This window comes from Peromyscus eremicus, chromosome 11 (assembly GCF_949786415.1).
Source record: "Peromyscus eremicus chromosome 11, PerEre_H2_v1, whole genome shotgun sequence".
NCBI lineage: Eukaryota > Metazoa > Chordata > Mammalia > Rodentia > Cricetidae > Peromyscus > Peromyscus eremicus.
In genome coordinates, this window is record NC_081427.1 from 29374699 (window position 1) to 29391901 (window position 17203).

At 41.3% G+C, this 17203-nt stretch overlaps 1 protein-coding gene across 2 annotated transcripts in view; it reads left to right on the top strand.

Moving 5' to 3' along the window:
* The window catches only part of Wdr70 (WD repeat domain 70), a 230936-nt gene that overhangs the window by 52656 nt on the left and 161077 nt on the right, over positions 1-17203 (top strand). For both annotated transcript variants that reach the window (XM_059276768.1, XM_059276769.1), the window contains one exon: positions 12559-12712. In XM_059276768.1, the coding sequence (XP_059132751.1) occupies positions 12559-12712 (154 nt within the window). The remainder of the gene's footprint in view (positions 1-12558; positions 12713-17203) is intronic.

Here is a 17203-nt window from a genome sequence, read left to right on the forward strand (position 1 = left end):
CCTCTCCAGCCCACCCCCTGTTCTCACCTCCTCCAAGGCAAGGCCTCCCATGGGGAGTCAGCAGAGCCTGGTACTTTCAGTTGAGGCAGGTCCAAGCCCTTCCCCCTGCACCAAGGCTGTGCTAGGTGTCTCACTATAGGCACTGGGCTCCAAAAAGCCTGCTCATGCACCAGGGATGGATCCTGATTCCACTACCAGGGGCCGCTTAAGCAGGTCAAGCTATACAACTGTCTCTCCTGTGCAGAGGGCCTAGTCTAGAATCATGGAGGCTCCACAGCTATTATTGGACCACAGTTCGTGAGTTCCCACTACTTTGGTTTGGTTGTCTCTACATTTCCCCATCACGATCTTGATGCCCCTTGCTCATAGAATCCCTCTTCTCTGTCTTCAACTGGACTTCTGGAGCTTGGCCTGGTGCTTAGCTGTGGATCTCTGCATCTGTTTTCATCAGTTACTGGATGAAGGCTCTATGATGACAGTTAGGATATTCACCAATCTGATTACAGGAGTAGGCCAGTCCAGGCACCCTCTCCACTATTGCTAGTAGTCTAAGCTGAGGTCATCCTTGTGGATTCCTAGGAAATTCCTTAGCACCCTGTTTCTCCCTATCCCCATGATGTCTTCCTCCTTCAAGATATCTCTTTACTTGCTCTCCCACTCCATTCCTATTCCAGCTTGACCCTCTCATTCTCTTATGTTCTCATCCCCCATTGCCTACCCTCAGTTGTCTTCCCTCACCCCCTGTTTACTCGTGGAGATCTCATCTATTTCCCTTTCTCAGAGCAATCCATGTGTCCCTCTTAAGGGTCCTCCTTGTTAGCTAGCTTCTGTGGAGCTGTGGGTTGTAGTCTGGTTATCCTTTGCTTTACTTCTAGTATCCACTTATGAGTACATACCATGTTGTCCTTCTGAATCTGGGTTACCTCAGTCAGGATGATATTTTCTAGTTCCATCCATTTGCCAGCAAATTTCATGATGTCATTGTTTTAGTGAGTAGTACTCCATTGTGTATATGTGCCACATTTTCTTAATCCATTCTTCGGTTGAGGGACATCTAGGCCATTTTCAGGTTCTGGTGTGGCACTCCTTTTAAAAGAAGAGGTTTTCTCATTTACTGATACTGTTTGGTTATCCTGAAGTACAGTTCTTACTTCAGAGGCAGTGGAAGTGGAGAGCTTGATTATTTCACTATATCCACTTCAGCCCAAGGGGAGTGGTAACAATGAGTTATTCCTCTTATTGATTGTGGTGGTATGAATGGGAATGGCCTCATAGGCTCCTATGTTTGAGTACTTGGTCCTCAGATGGTTTGGGAAGGATTAGAAATGTGGCCTTGTTGGAGTGGTGTGTCACAGGATGGATGTGAGAGTTCAAAGTCCCCGTCATTCCCAGTCAGCTCTCTGCCCCTTGCTCATGGATTAAGATGTACTCTCTCAGCTGTTTCTGCTGCTGTGCATGTGCTCTGCCATCACGTGCTCCAACTCTCTGAAACCATTAGCTCAGTTAAACATTTTTCTTTTATAATTTGCTTTGGTCATGGTGTTTTGTCACAGCTATAGAAAAATAACTACAACATTGGCACAGCATTTTTCCTTTTCTTTGACTTTATATACTTCTAGTACTTAATTTTAAACATTTTCATGAGTTTCAGTTAGTTGCAGCCATTCCTTTTGGGTTTAAATTGTCCAGATTTGTCCACTGGGAGCCCTCACTAACTATAAGTTGACATAAATTTATATGTCTTTAAAAGCTGATTTAGTTTCTGAGATAGCACAATGTAGACTTGCTGATATATTTCTTTCTGAGTCTTGGAATTAGTGCTTCTCTAAGAAGCTCAATTTTCTTTTTGCAGCAATGGTATTTAGAGATCAAATATGAATTATGGAATGCTTATTGACACTGAAACATAGTTTTTCTTGACCCTTTGAATGGAAAGAGGTAGAAAACACACACACACACACACACACACACACACACACACTTATATATGCTTAAATGACAAGGTCTTTCTGATTTTTTAAAATTTTTAATAAACTTAATTTCAGAAATTTTATTTATGAAAAATGACAAAGATGAAAATTTCTGAAATTAAACTTATTAATTGAGGATAATACTATAATTGAGATAGAGAGTCTCAATGTTTGTTGTTCTGGTGTATCACTGGCTTTAGGTAGACTAAGCTAGAAAATACATGTTTCTATACTAATCTATGCATGTCATACATCAGTAATTTTTGTATCTGCCTGAATCTGTATGAAGCTAATACGAGTCATAGGGTGCCTCTCATCCTTCTTTACCTCTGTCTTGTATCCCCTCTTTGAACACACCCACAGGGCAAGTAATCTGATGATCTGTTCTTGATATCTAATTAGCCAGCAAATAGAACCTCTTGTGCTATGGAAAGTATTATATTCCCCACCCAGTGTGACAGCCACTGCACATAACCAGTGAATATTGGAAATATAGGTACCAAGGTAAGCTTGTGTGAGTGTAGGAGCCCACGGAGGCCAGAAGAGGGTGTCAGAGATATCCTGGAGCTGGAGCTACAGGGAGTTGTGAACTGCCTGACATGAATACTGAGAACAATATGTGTTCTTAACTGCTGAGCCATCTCTTCAGCACCTAATGCATTTTTTAAAGGGGAAATATGTAATCTATTTATGTATTTCATTCAATTTCATTGTCTTAAATTTGTTAAATCATTATCCCAGTTCCTGATTCTGTCTTTTAACATATTAATGATTTGTCCTTTTTTGCCAATTAGAAATTTGATGAAGATGCATTAATATCTCATTTAGTTAATAACAGTTGAATATGGTGGTTGGACTTTGGCATGCCATTAAAGCCTTTTGGTGTTGTGAATCTGTTCTTTAAATTTCCTCAAAGCACCTAAAGATGTGGTCTGGCTTGGTGTTTCCTGACACCATCCTATAGAAACCTGCTGTTGTACCACACAGCTCTGACTTCCTTGGTCTGTTCCCAGCACTAGATAATACATGTTGAACACGTAAGCCTTCTGTGTCTGCAGGTTCCATATCCACAGATTCAGTCAACTGCAAATACAAAAAAACAACAACAAAAAAATTGAAAACCTGCGTGTGAGGGACTTGAGCATCTGTAGATTTTGGTAATTGCAGTGTTCAGTCATTCCTTCCTGGGAGTTGAGGGGTGATTACACTGTAACAGTACAGTCTTATTCTTTGGAAATTAAGAAGTGATACAAGTAATTATTTGTTTCAAGTCTCTACTAGGTACCTTTATTCATATTGTTATTTAATTTTGAATGAATGTTATTATATACATATAAATTGTGTGTGTGTGTGTGTGTGTGTGTGTGTGTGTGTGTGTGTGTGTGTGTATTTGCCTATATGTATGTGTATGAAGCAAGTGTGTGTTTGGTGCCTATAGACGCCAGAGAGGTTCTCAGATCCCCTGGAATTGGAGTTACAGATAGTTTTTAGTTGCCCATGTGGGTGTTGGGAACCAAGTCCAAGTCTTCTTCAAGAGCAGCCAGTGCTCTTAATCTCTAAGCCATTTTTCTATCTCCAGCATATAATATCTTTAAATCCTTATCTTAATCCTATAAGTTAAATATTATCCTCTTAACATTTAAATATTGAAAAAATATTGTATCTGGGTGTTTTGCCTGCATGTGCACCACATGAGCGCAGTGCCTGCAGAGGCCAGAAGAGGGCATCAGATCCTCTGGAACTGGCATTACAGATGGTTGTAAGGAGCCATGTAGATGCTGGGAATTGAAGCCAGGTCTTCTGGAAGAGCAGAGTGCTTAACCACTGGGCCATCTCTCCAGTACCAGTATGAAATATGTTTTGAAACCCTGTCCCAATCCTGTAAGTTAGTATTTCCCTTATTTGATGGAGGAAACCAGTACTCAGCAGAATTACCCAGGCAGCATGTGAGTGGTGTGGCTCAGGAACAGCTTTGTCTAGTCTGCCATCTGTTCCCGTCTGTGGATTTTCTATAAAATAAGATGACGGGAAGCAGAAGGGCTTGCTCATCATCATACAGCTAGTTAGCAGAGCAAGGATTTGGATCTCTAGACTTCTGACTCACATTCCGGTGCACTTTTCACTACAGCCGGACACCTTGGCTCATGAGCCCCAAGTGACAGCCCCAGACAGCTGTGTTTATCTGTCTTGCATGTCCCAGCTTGTTCTGCTAGCCAAGCAAAAAGTACTTAAAAGGATCCTCAATCTTCACCTTCCCACTCCCCTCACTTACTGATATACTCCCACTTTGCCCCATGAATAACTTCACAGAAAGAATTGTGCAATGCTACTAAGCCATCCTCTGGTGTCAGAGTTACTCCCCAAGAGAACATTCACTTCCTCATGACTCCAGTTTACTGTCAGATTGGCTTTCTCGCTCTCCTCTTTGATCGGAATCTTAGTTGTATAGGCAGGAATTTGAGGAGCAGATGTTCTACCCCTTGAACAAGCCCTTTAATTCTCCTTAGGACTGTGTCTAATGATTCCTAATCCTGTCCTTTTAACTCAGTGGCTGGCAGAATTAAGAGCAAAGTGGGGCAGAAATGATGAGGTTGGTACTGGACATTTTCATTTTAGCATGGGCAAAGTAGACTACAGAGAGCACATGAAAAAAAGGGAATGCTTTCCTTTCTAACTAAAAAGCAAAATGATACTGGTGTAAGATTGCTGAAAATTTAGGTCTCCCCCTGAATGTAAACAGCATTTGGTAGAGTGGTTAGCCAGAGAGATGGAGTCATTGCCTGTTTCTGCTCCCACTCCTTAAATTTTGCTATTTTTAAGATTTTGACTTCCCTTTGAAAACAAAAATTAATCATCAGAAAACAGTGATAACACATAGGACTGGATTGAAGGAAGCTAGTACTTCCCAATGGGAATAACAGAGATTTGTCCGATGCAGGAATAAGTTTTCCCAGTCTTACTTTAGAGACCTTTGTTGAGCAGTCTCAAATGTCTAATTATCAAAGATCTGATGTATTTTGTTTATATATAAAAAATCCAGTTGGTCTAAATAGACTATAATTTTCTCAGTTCCTGATTGATTGCCTAAATTTGATCTGTCAGAGTCTTATTAGGATGTAGAAATCTGATGTAATTTGGTCAGAAACACTTTAATAAGAATTGCTGACTATAATCAGAATTTAGAAAAATGGAAGATTGATGGTAAAAAGAGAAGTGTAAAGAATATGCACAGCATATACAGGAAATACCCCCTGTCTTTGGGGCAGACATACAGCATTCAAGGAGGAGCCTCTGGGGTTGAGATCCAGACCTTTTTTGAAAGGGCATTGCTGTGGATCACTGAATAAAGAGAAGTGGCTGTGTGTCTGTGATGGTAGAACTTTCCAGAAATTGGTCTTGCTCTGCTCTAAGACTGAGGGAACTGTTGTTGACGAATATGCACTCCAGGAACCTGACGTGGAGAAAGCCCACGTGTTTCTGGAGCCGGACACTGGAAAAGCCGTGTCAAGAGGAGCACACTAGACAGTGTCTCTCTAGTACCTTCTGATGAAACTTAACAGTCCTAACAAATGCTGAGTGGCAAAGAAAAAGTATTTCCAGGGTTCATTTCCATTTCTACAGAGCAGAGACTGAAGGGTGGGTTTGGAGCTGAGAGAAAATAAGTGAACAAGTCATACACAGTCTCAAACAAGTAATTTTATAGTTTATGGACAGACATAAATGTAAGGCCAGAGGGTGCCTTCTAGGGAAGTACATTGAAATTTTGCCATCCAGGACGGAACCTCCTTAAGGCTCTTATTCCCAGCAGTTTACAAAGGATGCCCTAAGTCCAGAGGTACTTTCTTCCCTGCAGGTCCCGGCGTTAGGTCGGCCTTTGCTTTAGACCTGCCTCCCACAGGCGTTGGTTTAGAGCGTCACTTCCTTACATACTCTTGACATGTTGATGATGAACTTTGAAGTGAAATATCTCTTCTGGTCACACATTGTTTTATTTTTACGTGTGTGTCAGTGTGAGCATGCAGAGACAAAGGAGGAGGTCAGATGTCCTGCTCTCCTTCTTACTCTTTACAGAAAAGCAGTTTCAAGCAGGTACATGACTTAGCTACCAGATAGAATAATAACTCTTGATCTCTGGACAGATAGACATGCATTTTATTTTATTTTATTTTTTCTTCTGTAAATTCTGTTTTCAGAAGATAAAATCATCACAAATTGCTAGGTGGTGGTGGTACACACCTTTAATCCCAGCACTCGGGAGGCAGAGGTAGGTGGATCTCTGAGTTCGAGGCCAGCTTGATCTACAGAGTAAGTTTCAGGAAAGGCTCCAAAGCTGTAGAGAAACCCTGTCTTGAAAAACAAAACAAAACAAAACAAAACAAAACAAAACAAAACACCCTCAAAAACAGACAAACAAAAATCACAAGTTAATATTTACTTTTAGCATGTATAGATACATTACTAAGCTTTGGAGTCACAACCTTAGTAAATGTGACCAAATAGGCTAGAATTTTGTTAAAATCATGTTTATTTTATTTGGAACTTGTCTATTAATATAAAACAAGGTATCTAATGAATTTTTATGTCTGTACTTACATTCATAAAGGAAACTATTACAAACAGCTTTTAAAAATTAATTAAAATTTTTTTGAAACAGGTCTTTCTAGGTAGCTCTAGTTGGCCTGCAGCTTACTGAATGGGCTAGCCTGGTCTTGAATTCACAGAGATCTTCCTGCCTCTGCCACCTGAGTGCTGTGATTAAAGGCATCTGCCACCATTCCTGGCTTACAAAGAGCTCTCTCTGTAAAATAACCCTGAGACCATTTGCTATTGATGCTACCTGTGTATGGGGCATGGGCAGTTTACCAGTAGCCACATTCCTAAAGGAGACTGAGTCCCTCTCTCAGCTGCATCCGCTGACAGTAATTTCCCCACTAGTGGTCGGCCCTCGGGGCCCCTCTGCCATCCATGCTGGAATTTGATTGTGTTCATCTTGTGCAGGTCCTACACAGATAACTACAACTACTGTCACAAGCTGATGTGTGCAACAGCCACATCATTCCCAGAAGTCATTACCTTGCAGCTCTCCTCTCCATTTGCTGACTTACCTTCTTTCTGCTCCCTCTGTGATGTTTCCTAAGCACTGGACAGGAGGAGGTTGGAACATATTGTAGATGTAACCAACCGTCTTTTTAAATAAAAAACACAGAAACAATGCAAAGAAGAAAGCCAAGAGATCAGAGCTAAGAGCCTTACCCGCCTGCTGCAGCTAGCCTCTGAAGCCAAGAGACCTCTCCGAAAAAGAGCTACTTCCTGTCTGTTTGTCTTTATATAGACTTTCTGTTCTGCCTTCTCATTGGTTGTAAACCCAGGCACATGACTGCCTCGTCACTGCCTGAATGTACAGCCCTCCAGGTCTACCATGGTATTGAGATTAAAGGCGTGTGTCTCCAATGCTGGCTGTATCCTTGACCACACAGAGATCTACCTAGCTCTGCCTACCAAGTGCTGGGATTAAAGGCCACGAACGCCCAGCTCTGCTATGGCTTGCTATTAGCTGTGACCTCCAGGCAACTTTATTTATTAACATACAATTAAAATCACATTTCAGTACAAATAAAATACCACCATAACATATGATCAGTCGATAGCGGAGCATTTAGAGTTACCCTATTCATCACTTTGACCAATTATGAGTCTCTGTATTAACTGCTACCCATTGTACAAAGAATCTTCTCTGACCAAGGCTAAGAGCTGTACAAATCTATCGCTATTAACCTAAGTATTTCAAAGGCAGTTTGACCTCATGCTTGTTCAGCAAACCAATAATAGGTTTTCTCTAGGGCCTCTGAACTTTGTAGCCTTGGCTTTTTGAGTAGATTTACTCTGCTGGGCATGAGTTCCCTTCTATGGAGCAGGCCTCAGATCCAATCAGAAGGCAGATGGTGACTCCCATAACAGTCATGCCACTATTTTACCAGTAGACACATCTTCCCTGATAGGTTGACCTAGCATTGGGTAAGGCCATTGATCCCTTTTCTTTCCTAACATCTAGAAGAGCACCTTCTGGCACTCTGAAAGCAGCCAGAACCGAGAGAGTTTCCTGGTTAGTTTGAGATTGATACCTCTGTGTCCTGCAACCTGCAGTAGGGTCTTATCCATGTAGTTATAGTAGACAACCAAAGACAACGGCAATGCCTGTGCTAACAGAGTTCTTTATGTACTTGTGTATTAAGTATTTGTTCAGTTATATGTCTCTCGCTCATACTTGCTTTGAGCTTTCTTTACTAAGAGAAGGGTACCTGTGGGCATGCTTTTTTCTTTTATTATATGTATATGCATGTATGTAGCTAGAGTTTTCCTGCCTGGCCCACAGTCAGGATAAATCTCTGTCACCCGCCAGTCCCACAGCCGCTCAGACCCAACCAAGTAAACACAGAGACTTGTATTGGTTACAAACTGTATGGCCGTGGCAGGCTTCTTGCTAACTGTTCTTACAGCTTAAATTAATCCATTTCTATAAATCTATACCTTGCCACGTGGCTCGTGGCTTACCAGCATCTTCACATGCTGTTTGTCATCGTGGCGGCTGGCAGTGTCTCTGACTCAGCCTTCCACTTCCCAGCTTTATTCTCCTCCTTGTCCCGCCTATACTTCCTGCCTAGGCACTGGCCAATCAGTGTTTTATTTATTGACCAATCAGAGCAACACATTTGCCATACAGAACATCCCACAGCACATGTATTTGTCTTCAAAATATTTTTATTAAATTTTTTATTTAAATTTTACATTCTTCCTAAGAAGTCAATGCCTATTCTTTTTAATATTTTTTTACTTTAATTAAACTTTACTTACTTTTTTTTCCAAACAAGGTTTCTCTGTGTGCCCCTGGCTGTCCTGAAACTCTCTCTGTAGACCAGGCTGTTTTTGAACTCACGGAGATCCTTCTGTCCCTGCTTCCCTGAGTGCTGGGATTAAAGGTGTGTGCCACCACCATCTGGCAAAATCTACTTAGATTTTAATTTAATTTTTTGTTAATAGACAGAGTAATAGGATCATTGTGACATTTACATTTTTACACGTGTATTTCTTTGGACTTTGCTTTTATTTGACTTCTCCTACTGTCTTTTTTTTTTTTTTTGGTTTTTCGAGACAGGGTTTCTCTGTGTAGCTTTGCGCCTTTCCTGGAACTCACTTGGTAGCCCAGGCTGGCCTCGAACTCACAGAGATCCACATGGCTCTGCCTCCCGAGTGCTGGGATTAAAGGCGTGCGCCACCACCGCCCGGCCTCTCCTACTGTCTTACCCCCTGTTCCCACCTGTCTTGATGGTTCACTTCCCTCCTCCAAGTAGGACTCCGTCTGCGTTCATGTCACATGTGCTCCATTACTTGTTATTCTTCCTTTTAGACGCTTGATCTCATGGTCCCCTTTCCATTTCTATATCATTCGTTCGTTCGTTCGTTCGTTCGTTCGTTCGTTCGTTCATTCACTCACACACACACACACACACACACACACACACACACACACACACACAGAGCTTAAAATAACTAAAAATACAGTAAAGTGAAAGCCCTGCTAATGTGCAATACAAAGAACACAGGATCACAACAGTAAACAGATGAGGCGGGAGAGCTGCTTCCTGGGTCCTTGGAGACTGGAGACTCCAGTTGTACTCAATAGTGGGGGAGGGTCAGCTGACCTTGTGGACTTGTTTGTGTGGTTTATCTGCTGCTGAGTCTGTGAACAGCATCTGATGTCCTCCAGTGCATCTTTACCTTGGTAGCTCTCCTTTGTGTACCATGGCTCCTGCTGGCCTTGCTCAGCTTTGCAGTCTGTGGGCTGGGCTGGCTCTTCTACATTCCAGATTGTACCCCTCCAACATGTCTAGTGTTTCCTCCAGGTGTGTCCAGAGTAAGGACTCTTGAGGTCCTAGTCACCATGCTGGAGGGATGCTGCAGCTGGTGTCATGTGTACCCTACAATGCCAGAGTTCCTAGGCTCTGTAACAGTGAACAACAGTTAGGTGACTCCCCCACTAGCTTCAGGCTGAGGGCTGTCAAGCTCTCAGGCTCTTCTTGGTTGAAGACATCTCTCATGGTTACTGAGTGCGGGGCCATCTTTCTTTATTTTCCTGCCTGGGCCACTGCCTTAGTTAAGATTTCTATTGCTGTGAAGAGAGAACATGACCACAGCAACTCTTGTAAAGGAAACATTTAATTAAAGTGGCTCACTTCTAGTTTCAGAGGTTCAGTCCATTATCATGGTGGGGAACATGGTGACATGTAGGAAGACATGGAGCTGCAGTAGTAGCTGAGAGTCCTCCATCTTGCAGGCAATAGGAAGTTGACTGACACACGGGGTGGTATCCTTAGCATTGGAAACCTCAAAGCCCACCCCCACAGTGACACACTTCCTCCAACAAAGCCACACCTCCGAATAGTGCCACTGTCTTTGAGACTATGGGGTCCAGTTACATTCAGACTACCACAGCCTTGTTTCCTGCCACATGCATCAAAGCCTTCTTGGGCTTTCCCTCACCCAGGGCTGTGACAGTTCACTTTGAAGCTCCTTTACTTTTGGTGGTTCCTTCCTTTCAGGACATCATCAAAGTAGCTTTTTAAGAAAAAATTTTTTATTACATTTGTGTGTGTGCATATGTGCACACACTCACCATGATGTGTGTAGAGGTCAGAGGACAAATTGCTGTAAATCTATTCTGTTCTTTTATCAGTGTGGGTCCTGGGGTGAACTCAGGTTCTCAGGCATGGCAGCAAGTGCCTTCACCTGGCAAGCTGTGTTGCTGGCCCAGGTAGCTCAGTTTCTAATGAAATAAGTTTTCTTTCAAGATAGCACTAGGCTGTTGCCCTCTGAGCCATGTAGAATGACAAAATTGGATTTCTCTACAGTCAAGATCCATCTGCCCGAGGAAGATCATGGTCTCACCAAATCCACAGCTGGGTTTGAGGCTGGTTGGGGCTGTGGGCTTGTCCCGAGGACTACATCCCTCACCTGGCTTATCTTTTTACTCTGCCTTCTGTGTCCTGTCCCTGTGGTGTTCTCTCTTCCCTCCAAGCTGCTCTGCGGAAGCTCGGGAGTAGACCCTGTCACCAGCTGTGGCCACAGCTACACATGGAACAAATGAAATTGTAGGACTGGGTCCCACAGATGATGTATCTCAATGTGCTTATGCAAATTTTCAAAACTTAGAAAACCTGGAATGTCAGTTTTGTTTTCTTTCAGGAGTTCCTGGTCTCTGTGTTTTTCTCTCACTTCCAGGCACTCTTTCACATTCTCTGTGCATTACGTATGTCTTTGGTCTGTTTTTCTCTCTTTAGAATAGACACCTTTTTCTTATTCTGACACTGTCTTTCATGGCCTCCCTCCTAGGGATGCAGCGTCTGTCTCCCCAACCATTTTTTCCTGGAACTACCCGATGCCCATTTAATTTAATTTTTATGGTGTTGAGGACTGAACATAGGGTCTTGAGCATGCCCAGACAACCCCACATTTTCTAATCATTTCTGGAGAAATCTGTTTTAGTGAGCAAAAGCTCACTTCATTTATAGCTAATTGCTTGCTAAAGGCCTCATCTCCTAAGCCTGTTACACATAAATTTGGAGAGGGAGACACATGTGGTTTATAAACAATGGTGACAGACTTAACCTATTAAAAATTTTTAGATGATAGCTTTCTTTAGTTCTGAGGTTAGGTTTTTAAAATAACATTTTAGAACCCTGTTTTTTCAGATTCTGTAACAATTTTATAATTCATTATTTCTTCTTAGAATCTTGAATTGTTTAAGCTGAATTGAATGTGATGTTACACACCAGCACTTGAGGAGCTGAAGGGTCAGGCTCTCAAGTTTGGAGTATAGTATCAAAACAAAGAGGAAACAACAAAATCATGTATAATTAAATTAGCTATAAAACACCCACAAATACTTCAAATTATATATATTCCTTCAACATGCAGGTAATTATAGGTTGGCTGTCAGTTATCTGAAAAAGCCTGTGGGGAAAAATCGAGAATCCCAATTTTTCTGACTTTAGAATGTTTGCATATACACAATTATTTCAGACCTGAAATTTCATATATACCTTGTGGCCATTGTTGAGGTGGTAATAGGCTTTATCTCCAAGCATTCTGTGGTCTAGGCTGGCAGAGCCTCTCATAACTGGCTTCAACAAAAGGCTTAAATCCATTTTCTTTCCAGTGAAGTAGAGGGCTCGTGTATCTAGTGGAGAGAAAATATCTTCATTTCTTTTTTCTTCTTGTTTTTAAAGCTTTGTGGTTAAAAAAATAACATAACATAACTGTGATATAGCTTTAAAAAATTCTGCAAATAAGGTTATTGGAAAATAGCCAGAAGGTGCAGCAGTTGGCTGGATTGAAGGTTTAAGTCTTTGGAGATTTTAGCAAGTTGCTGTGGAGGTTGTAAAAAGCTTGGGAGGATGATTTTGTGCTTTTTGGAATTATTAATGTTGTAGTTGTGTAAAATTTCCTTTCCTGATCATGCTAAATATAGCAAAAGTATTAAAAAAAAAAGCTCTGTGTTTCACTAGACTATTTTCTTTTTTCTTTTGTATAGCCATCAGATCAAGTCACTACAATACAGTAACACAGGAGACATGATTCTTGTTGTATCTGGAAGCTCACAGGCCAAGGTGATTGACAGAGATGGTTTTGAAGTAATGGAATGTATAAAAGGAGACCAGTATATTGTAGACATGGCCAACACCAAGGTAAGCATCCAGCTGTATGTTAATGAATTTGACTTCTGCGCTCCTTTTTTCCTTCACTCCTACTATCTTTCCTCCTCCCCTCCCTCTTCCCTCCTCACTCCCTTTTTCTCCTCTGTTCCTTCCTCCTTCCTCTTTTCTCCATCCCTCCTTCAGTTCCCTCTTCCCTCCCCCTCCCACCCCTCCCTGTCTTCCTCCCTCTTCCTCCTTCATGCTTGGCCTGCCTCAGTTTCCTGAGTGTGGGGTTATAGTACCCTATCCTATCTGGTCAGCACACTTACTAACAAGTAGTTTCATTTGTCATGTAATAATTCATCCTAAAGGTTATTGACTGTAGTTTGTTCAGGAGGTTCTTCTGCTCAGGGTGGTGTCCGCCTGGCCTCCCTTAGATGGTAACAGTTCAAGCGCTATTGCATTGTGTCTCTGTCTCTCTTTGCCCCCTGTCTACCCTAAGCCCTACTCTGCTTGTGTGCTGTGTGTTTAATGCCTGCTCTCTTGTTCTGCATCATGCCTTTGCTTTCTCTGTCTGCTTCTTCCAGTGTGGTGGTCATTGTGGCCAGTCCTCACTCTTGCTGGACTTTCCTCAGTATAACATTCTCTGTGGAGTTTGACTTTTTACTTGATGACTGGGTTTTATGAAGAGTGAATGGAAACTGTATGTTTTTTTAGCATCTGAATTTCTCCTAGTGATGGCAGAAACTTAGGATGTTGAACATTTCTTTAAGTGTTTCCCAGCCATTTGCGAGATTCTGAGAATTCTCTGCTTAGATCTGTACCCTGTTTTTCAATTGGATTGTTTAGTTGTTGAGTTATTTACTAGAAATTATTTACTAGTTTATTTATTATTATTATTTAGAAATTATTTACTAGTTTCTTGAGTTCTTTATATATTTTGGAGATTAGCTCTCTGTCAGATGTGGGGATGGTGAAGATCTTTGTCCATTCTGTAGGCTATCGTTTTGTCCTATTGACAGTGTCCTTCACCTTACAGAAACGTCTCAGTTTCTTGAGGTCCCATTTGTTAATTGTCGATATTAGTGTCTACATGATGGTGTTGTTTAGGGAGTTGTCTCCTGTGCCAATGAATTCAAGACTGTTCCTCAGTTTCTTTTCCATCAGGTTCAGTGTATCTGATCCCCCCCCCCCCCCCCCCCCCCCCGACAGGGTTTCTCTTTGTAACAGACCTGGCTGTCCTGGAACTCACTTTATAGACCAAGCTGGCATCGAACTAAGAGATCCCCCTGCCTCTGCCTCCCAAGTCCTGGAATTAAAGGTGTGCACCACCACCGCCCAACAGGTTATTCTACTTATAGTGTAAAATTTTTACAATTTTAAAGTCCTTGTTTTTTAATTTTTAAAAAAATTTACTTATTTATTTATTTTTTTTTTGGTTTTTTTGAGACAGGGTTTCTCTGTAGTTTTGGTGCCTGTCCTGGATCTCTCTCTGTAGCCCAGGCTGGCCTCGAACTCACAGAGATCTGCCTGGCTCTGCCTCCTGAGTGCTGGAATTAAAGGCGTGAGCCACCGCCACCCAGCTTAAAGTTTTTGTTATATTTTATTTATATAACAGAGAGAGAGAGAGAGAGAGAGAGAGAGAGAGAGAGAGAGAGAGAGAGAGAGAGGAGGAGAAAGAGAATGAAGTCTGTGGGCAAATTTTGGGACTTGGTTCTCTTCTGTCTATGGGGATCAGTTTCACAGTGTTAGGCATGGCTGTAGACACTTTTGTCTGCTGAGCTATTTTATGAATATTTTTGTTTGCTTGTCTTTTGAGACAGGGTCTCACTGTGTAGTTCTGACAGGCCTCAAAGTCATAGCAGTCCTCTGCCTCAGCTTCCTGGGAGGTGGGATTATAGGCATGGATCACCATACATAGCCTTTTTCTTTTTTGCTATTCTTTACATCATTTTATGTGTTTATTCACATATGAATTATAACTATAATGTATGTGCTGTAAAAGTTCTTCAGGGTTATAAAGCTGGCATGGTGCCACATGGCCACAATTCCAGCACTGGGGAAACTAAGCCTACAGTATCGATTATAGAAAAATGCATAAAAACCAGAAATAATTTGTAATTCTCGTCCAAGTTACCGTTGAATTTCAATTTTAATGTCTACTTTGTCTGAAAAACACTTCTGATGTCGGAACGTTTATCTCATTTAAGACTTGGAGCCATGTTTTGTGTGTTTTACAGTTTTAGAAGTTATGTGCATGTACCTCAGGGTCGGAAGTAGATTGCATAGAGGTGTTACATGAACTTCTCCTGGGAAGATGTGAATTAGTGACTCCCTCTCCAGACGGGACAACAAGGACAGACCAAAGAAAAGATACACTCAAATTTCACTTGCTGAACTAGTGGGTTTAATTGGGGCATAGGTTAAGAGATTACAGGATAATGGGCAATTTATGAGAGGTTCTGCTATCAAAGAAAAGTTCCCCCTCCCCAGAAACTGTGAACCACTCACATAGCCTCAGGAATGGGAGGGCTTCGTCCAGTTAGTGTGCTGCCCCAGGACCCCTTACTCTCCTCCATGAGAGATGTTAATGGCCCCCGGTCTTGTGAGGTTGCTGTGGGTAACCACATGTATCTAATTTCAAGAGGTAGCAACCATGTCATCCCTGCAGGATAGAAGTGACAGGGGCAGATTCATGTCTGTCATGTGTTGGATTTCCCCATGAGATACTTCATGAAAATCAGGTTCTGTGATGGCGTGTGCCCGCAAATCCAGCACGTGGAGGAAGATGGGTTTGGGCCAGTTGGACTACAGAGAGAGAGAGATAGACCCTGGCTTGGAGAACAATCAGGTTTTTGAGTTTTGAGATACGTTTGCTGATTATCTAGGAAAATGGGACATTACTTCTGCAGGTTTAGGTAGTTAGAAAAGTAGGACAGCGGTAACGAGGAGTCACCTTATAATTAATTAAACCTTTCGAAAGTGTTCTTTTAACAACCATGGTCACAGAATAATGAAATATACTTATCTGAAACCAGAATTTGGGCACATTTCTTACCGTCACAGAATATTTTCCTCTGTTGCTTTCAGCTTCTCAGCACTCGTTGTACTTAGGGTTCATATGTGACTTCTTGGCATAGAGCCTAGAAATGTGTGACTGTTAAGTCAATATAATTCAATAAATTTGAACTTCTTAACCAATAAACTTTTTATGAAGTTAAATTCAAAGGTGTTTTAGTAGGTTTTTTAATAAGTGAATACTTACTGTAATAGTCATATAATCTAGTCATATGATCTAATTTATTTTCTTTTATGAATTCATCTAGGGTCTCTCCTTTCCATCATTGCCTTCAATCCCTTTCAACTGAAAGCAAGTCTGTGCCATTTTCTTCTTAGTTATGTAACTAAATTGAAGTGGGCTGGTTCAGGGGATCCTAAAAGCTTTGAACCTTTTAGGGGGAGATTTCCTTTTCACAAGTGGACTTCCCTTGTAGAGAGTAGACAAGACATAAGAACCTTAGGGGTGAAATGTTTTAAAAGCTGTATTTGGTTTTATTTTTATTGTTTTTATTTTTTTCTATAGCCCTCTGATCTACTAGCTGAATTATCAAAGAGATTGTATTTATTTTTAAATACACAGGCAGTCATTCTTGGTGTCTAGCCATTCCAAATAATTACCCTTACTACTTGGAGAGCAAATACATTAGTCATGTCTTTTTAGTAGTAAATTCTTTTCTGTAAGATGTAAAATTTTTAATATTAAAATAACTGTGAATTCTAGGTATATTTTTATTTCCTTAAGCATTAAATTAATGTTTTTCTTTTCTTTTTATGATGCTGGGGGCCAAGTCTGGACCTTGTACATGCTAGGCAAGCATTCCGCCTCAAGCAGTAGCACTATCCCCAACTATGGCTTCAGTCATAGATAGAACTCGATTTTTTTATTTTTATTTTTAAGTTGGGTCTTTGAGACAGCATTTTCTGTGTAGGCCAGGCTGGCTTGGACTCAGAGATTTGCCTGCCTCTGCTTCTGGAGTGCTAGGATCAAAGGTTTGTGCCACCCCCACCTGTCCCTGTCAAAACTCTTAAAAAAATACACACAATGATTTGATGTATGTTGTAGTTCTTTTCATTTTATGAGCCAAACTTTTTTTTTTTTGTAATATAATAGAAACTCGTTAATGTTAGATTCTGACCTTTTGATATATCTGTGTCATTCTGAGGAGTCGGGTTACTTTCCTACACTCTGATGAAACTGAGTTCTAGTCTCATTTTGTGTTTTGTGCTTTTCTTGTTCTGAAATTCTCTATTTCTTCAGGGACCTATGGCTCCTGTTTATTTAATTTAATTAATTAATTAATTAATTAATTAATTAATTTATTTGAGAGAGAGAGAGAGTGTCTCACTCTGTAGCTCTGTCTTTCCTGGAGCTCACTGTATAGATCAGGCTGGCCTCAAACTCATAGAGATCCACCTTTGTCCACCGAGTACTGGAGTTAAAGGTGTGAACCACCAGGCCCAGTAGCCATGATACCTTTATTG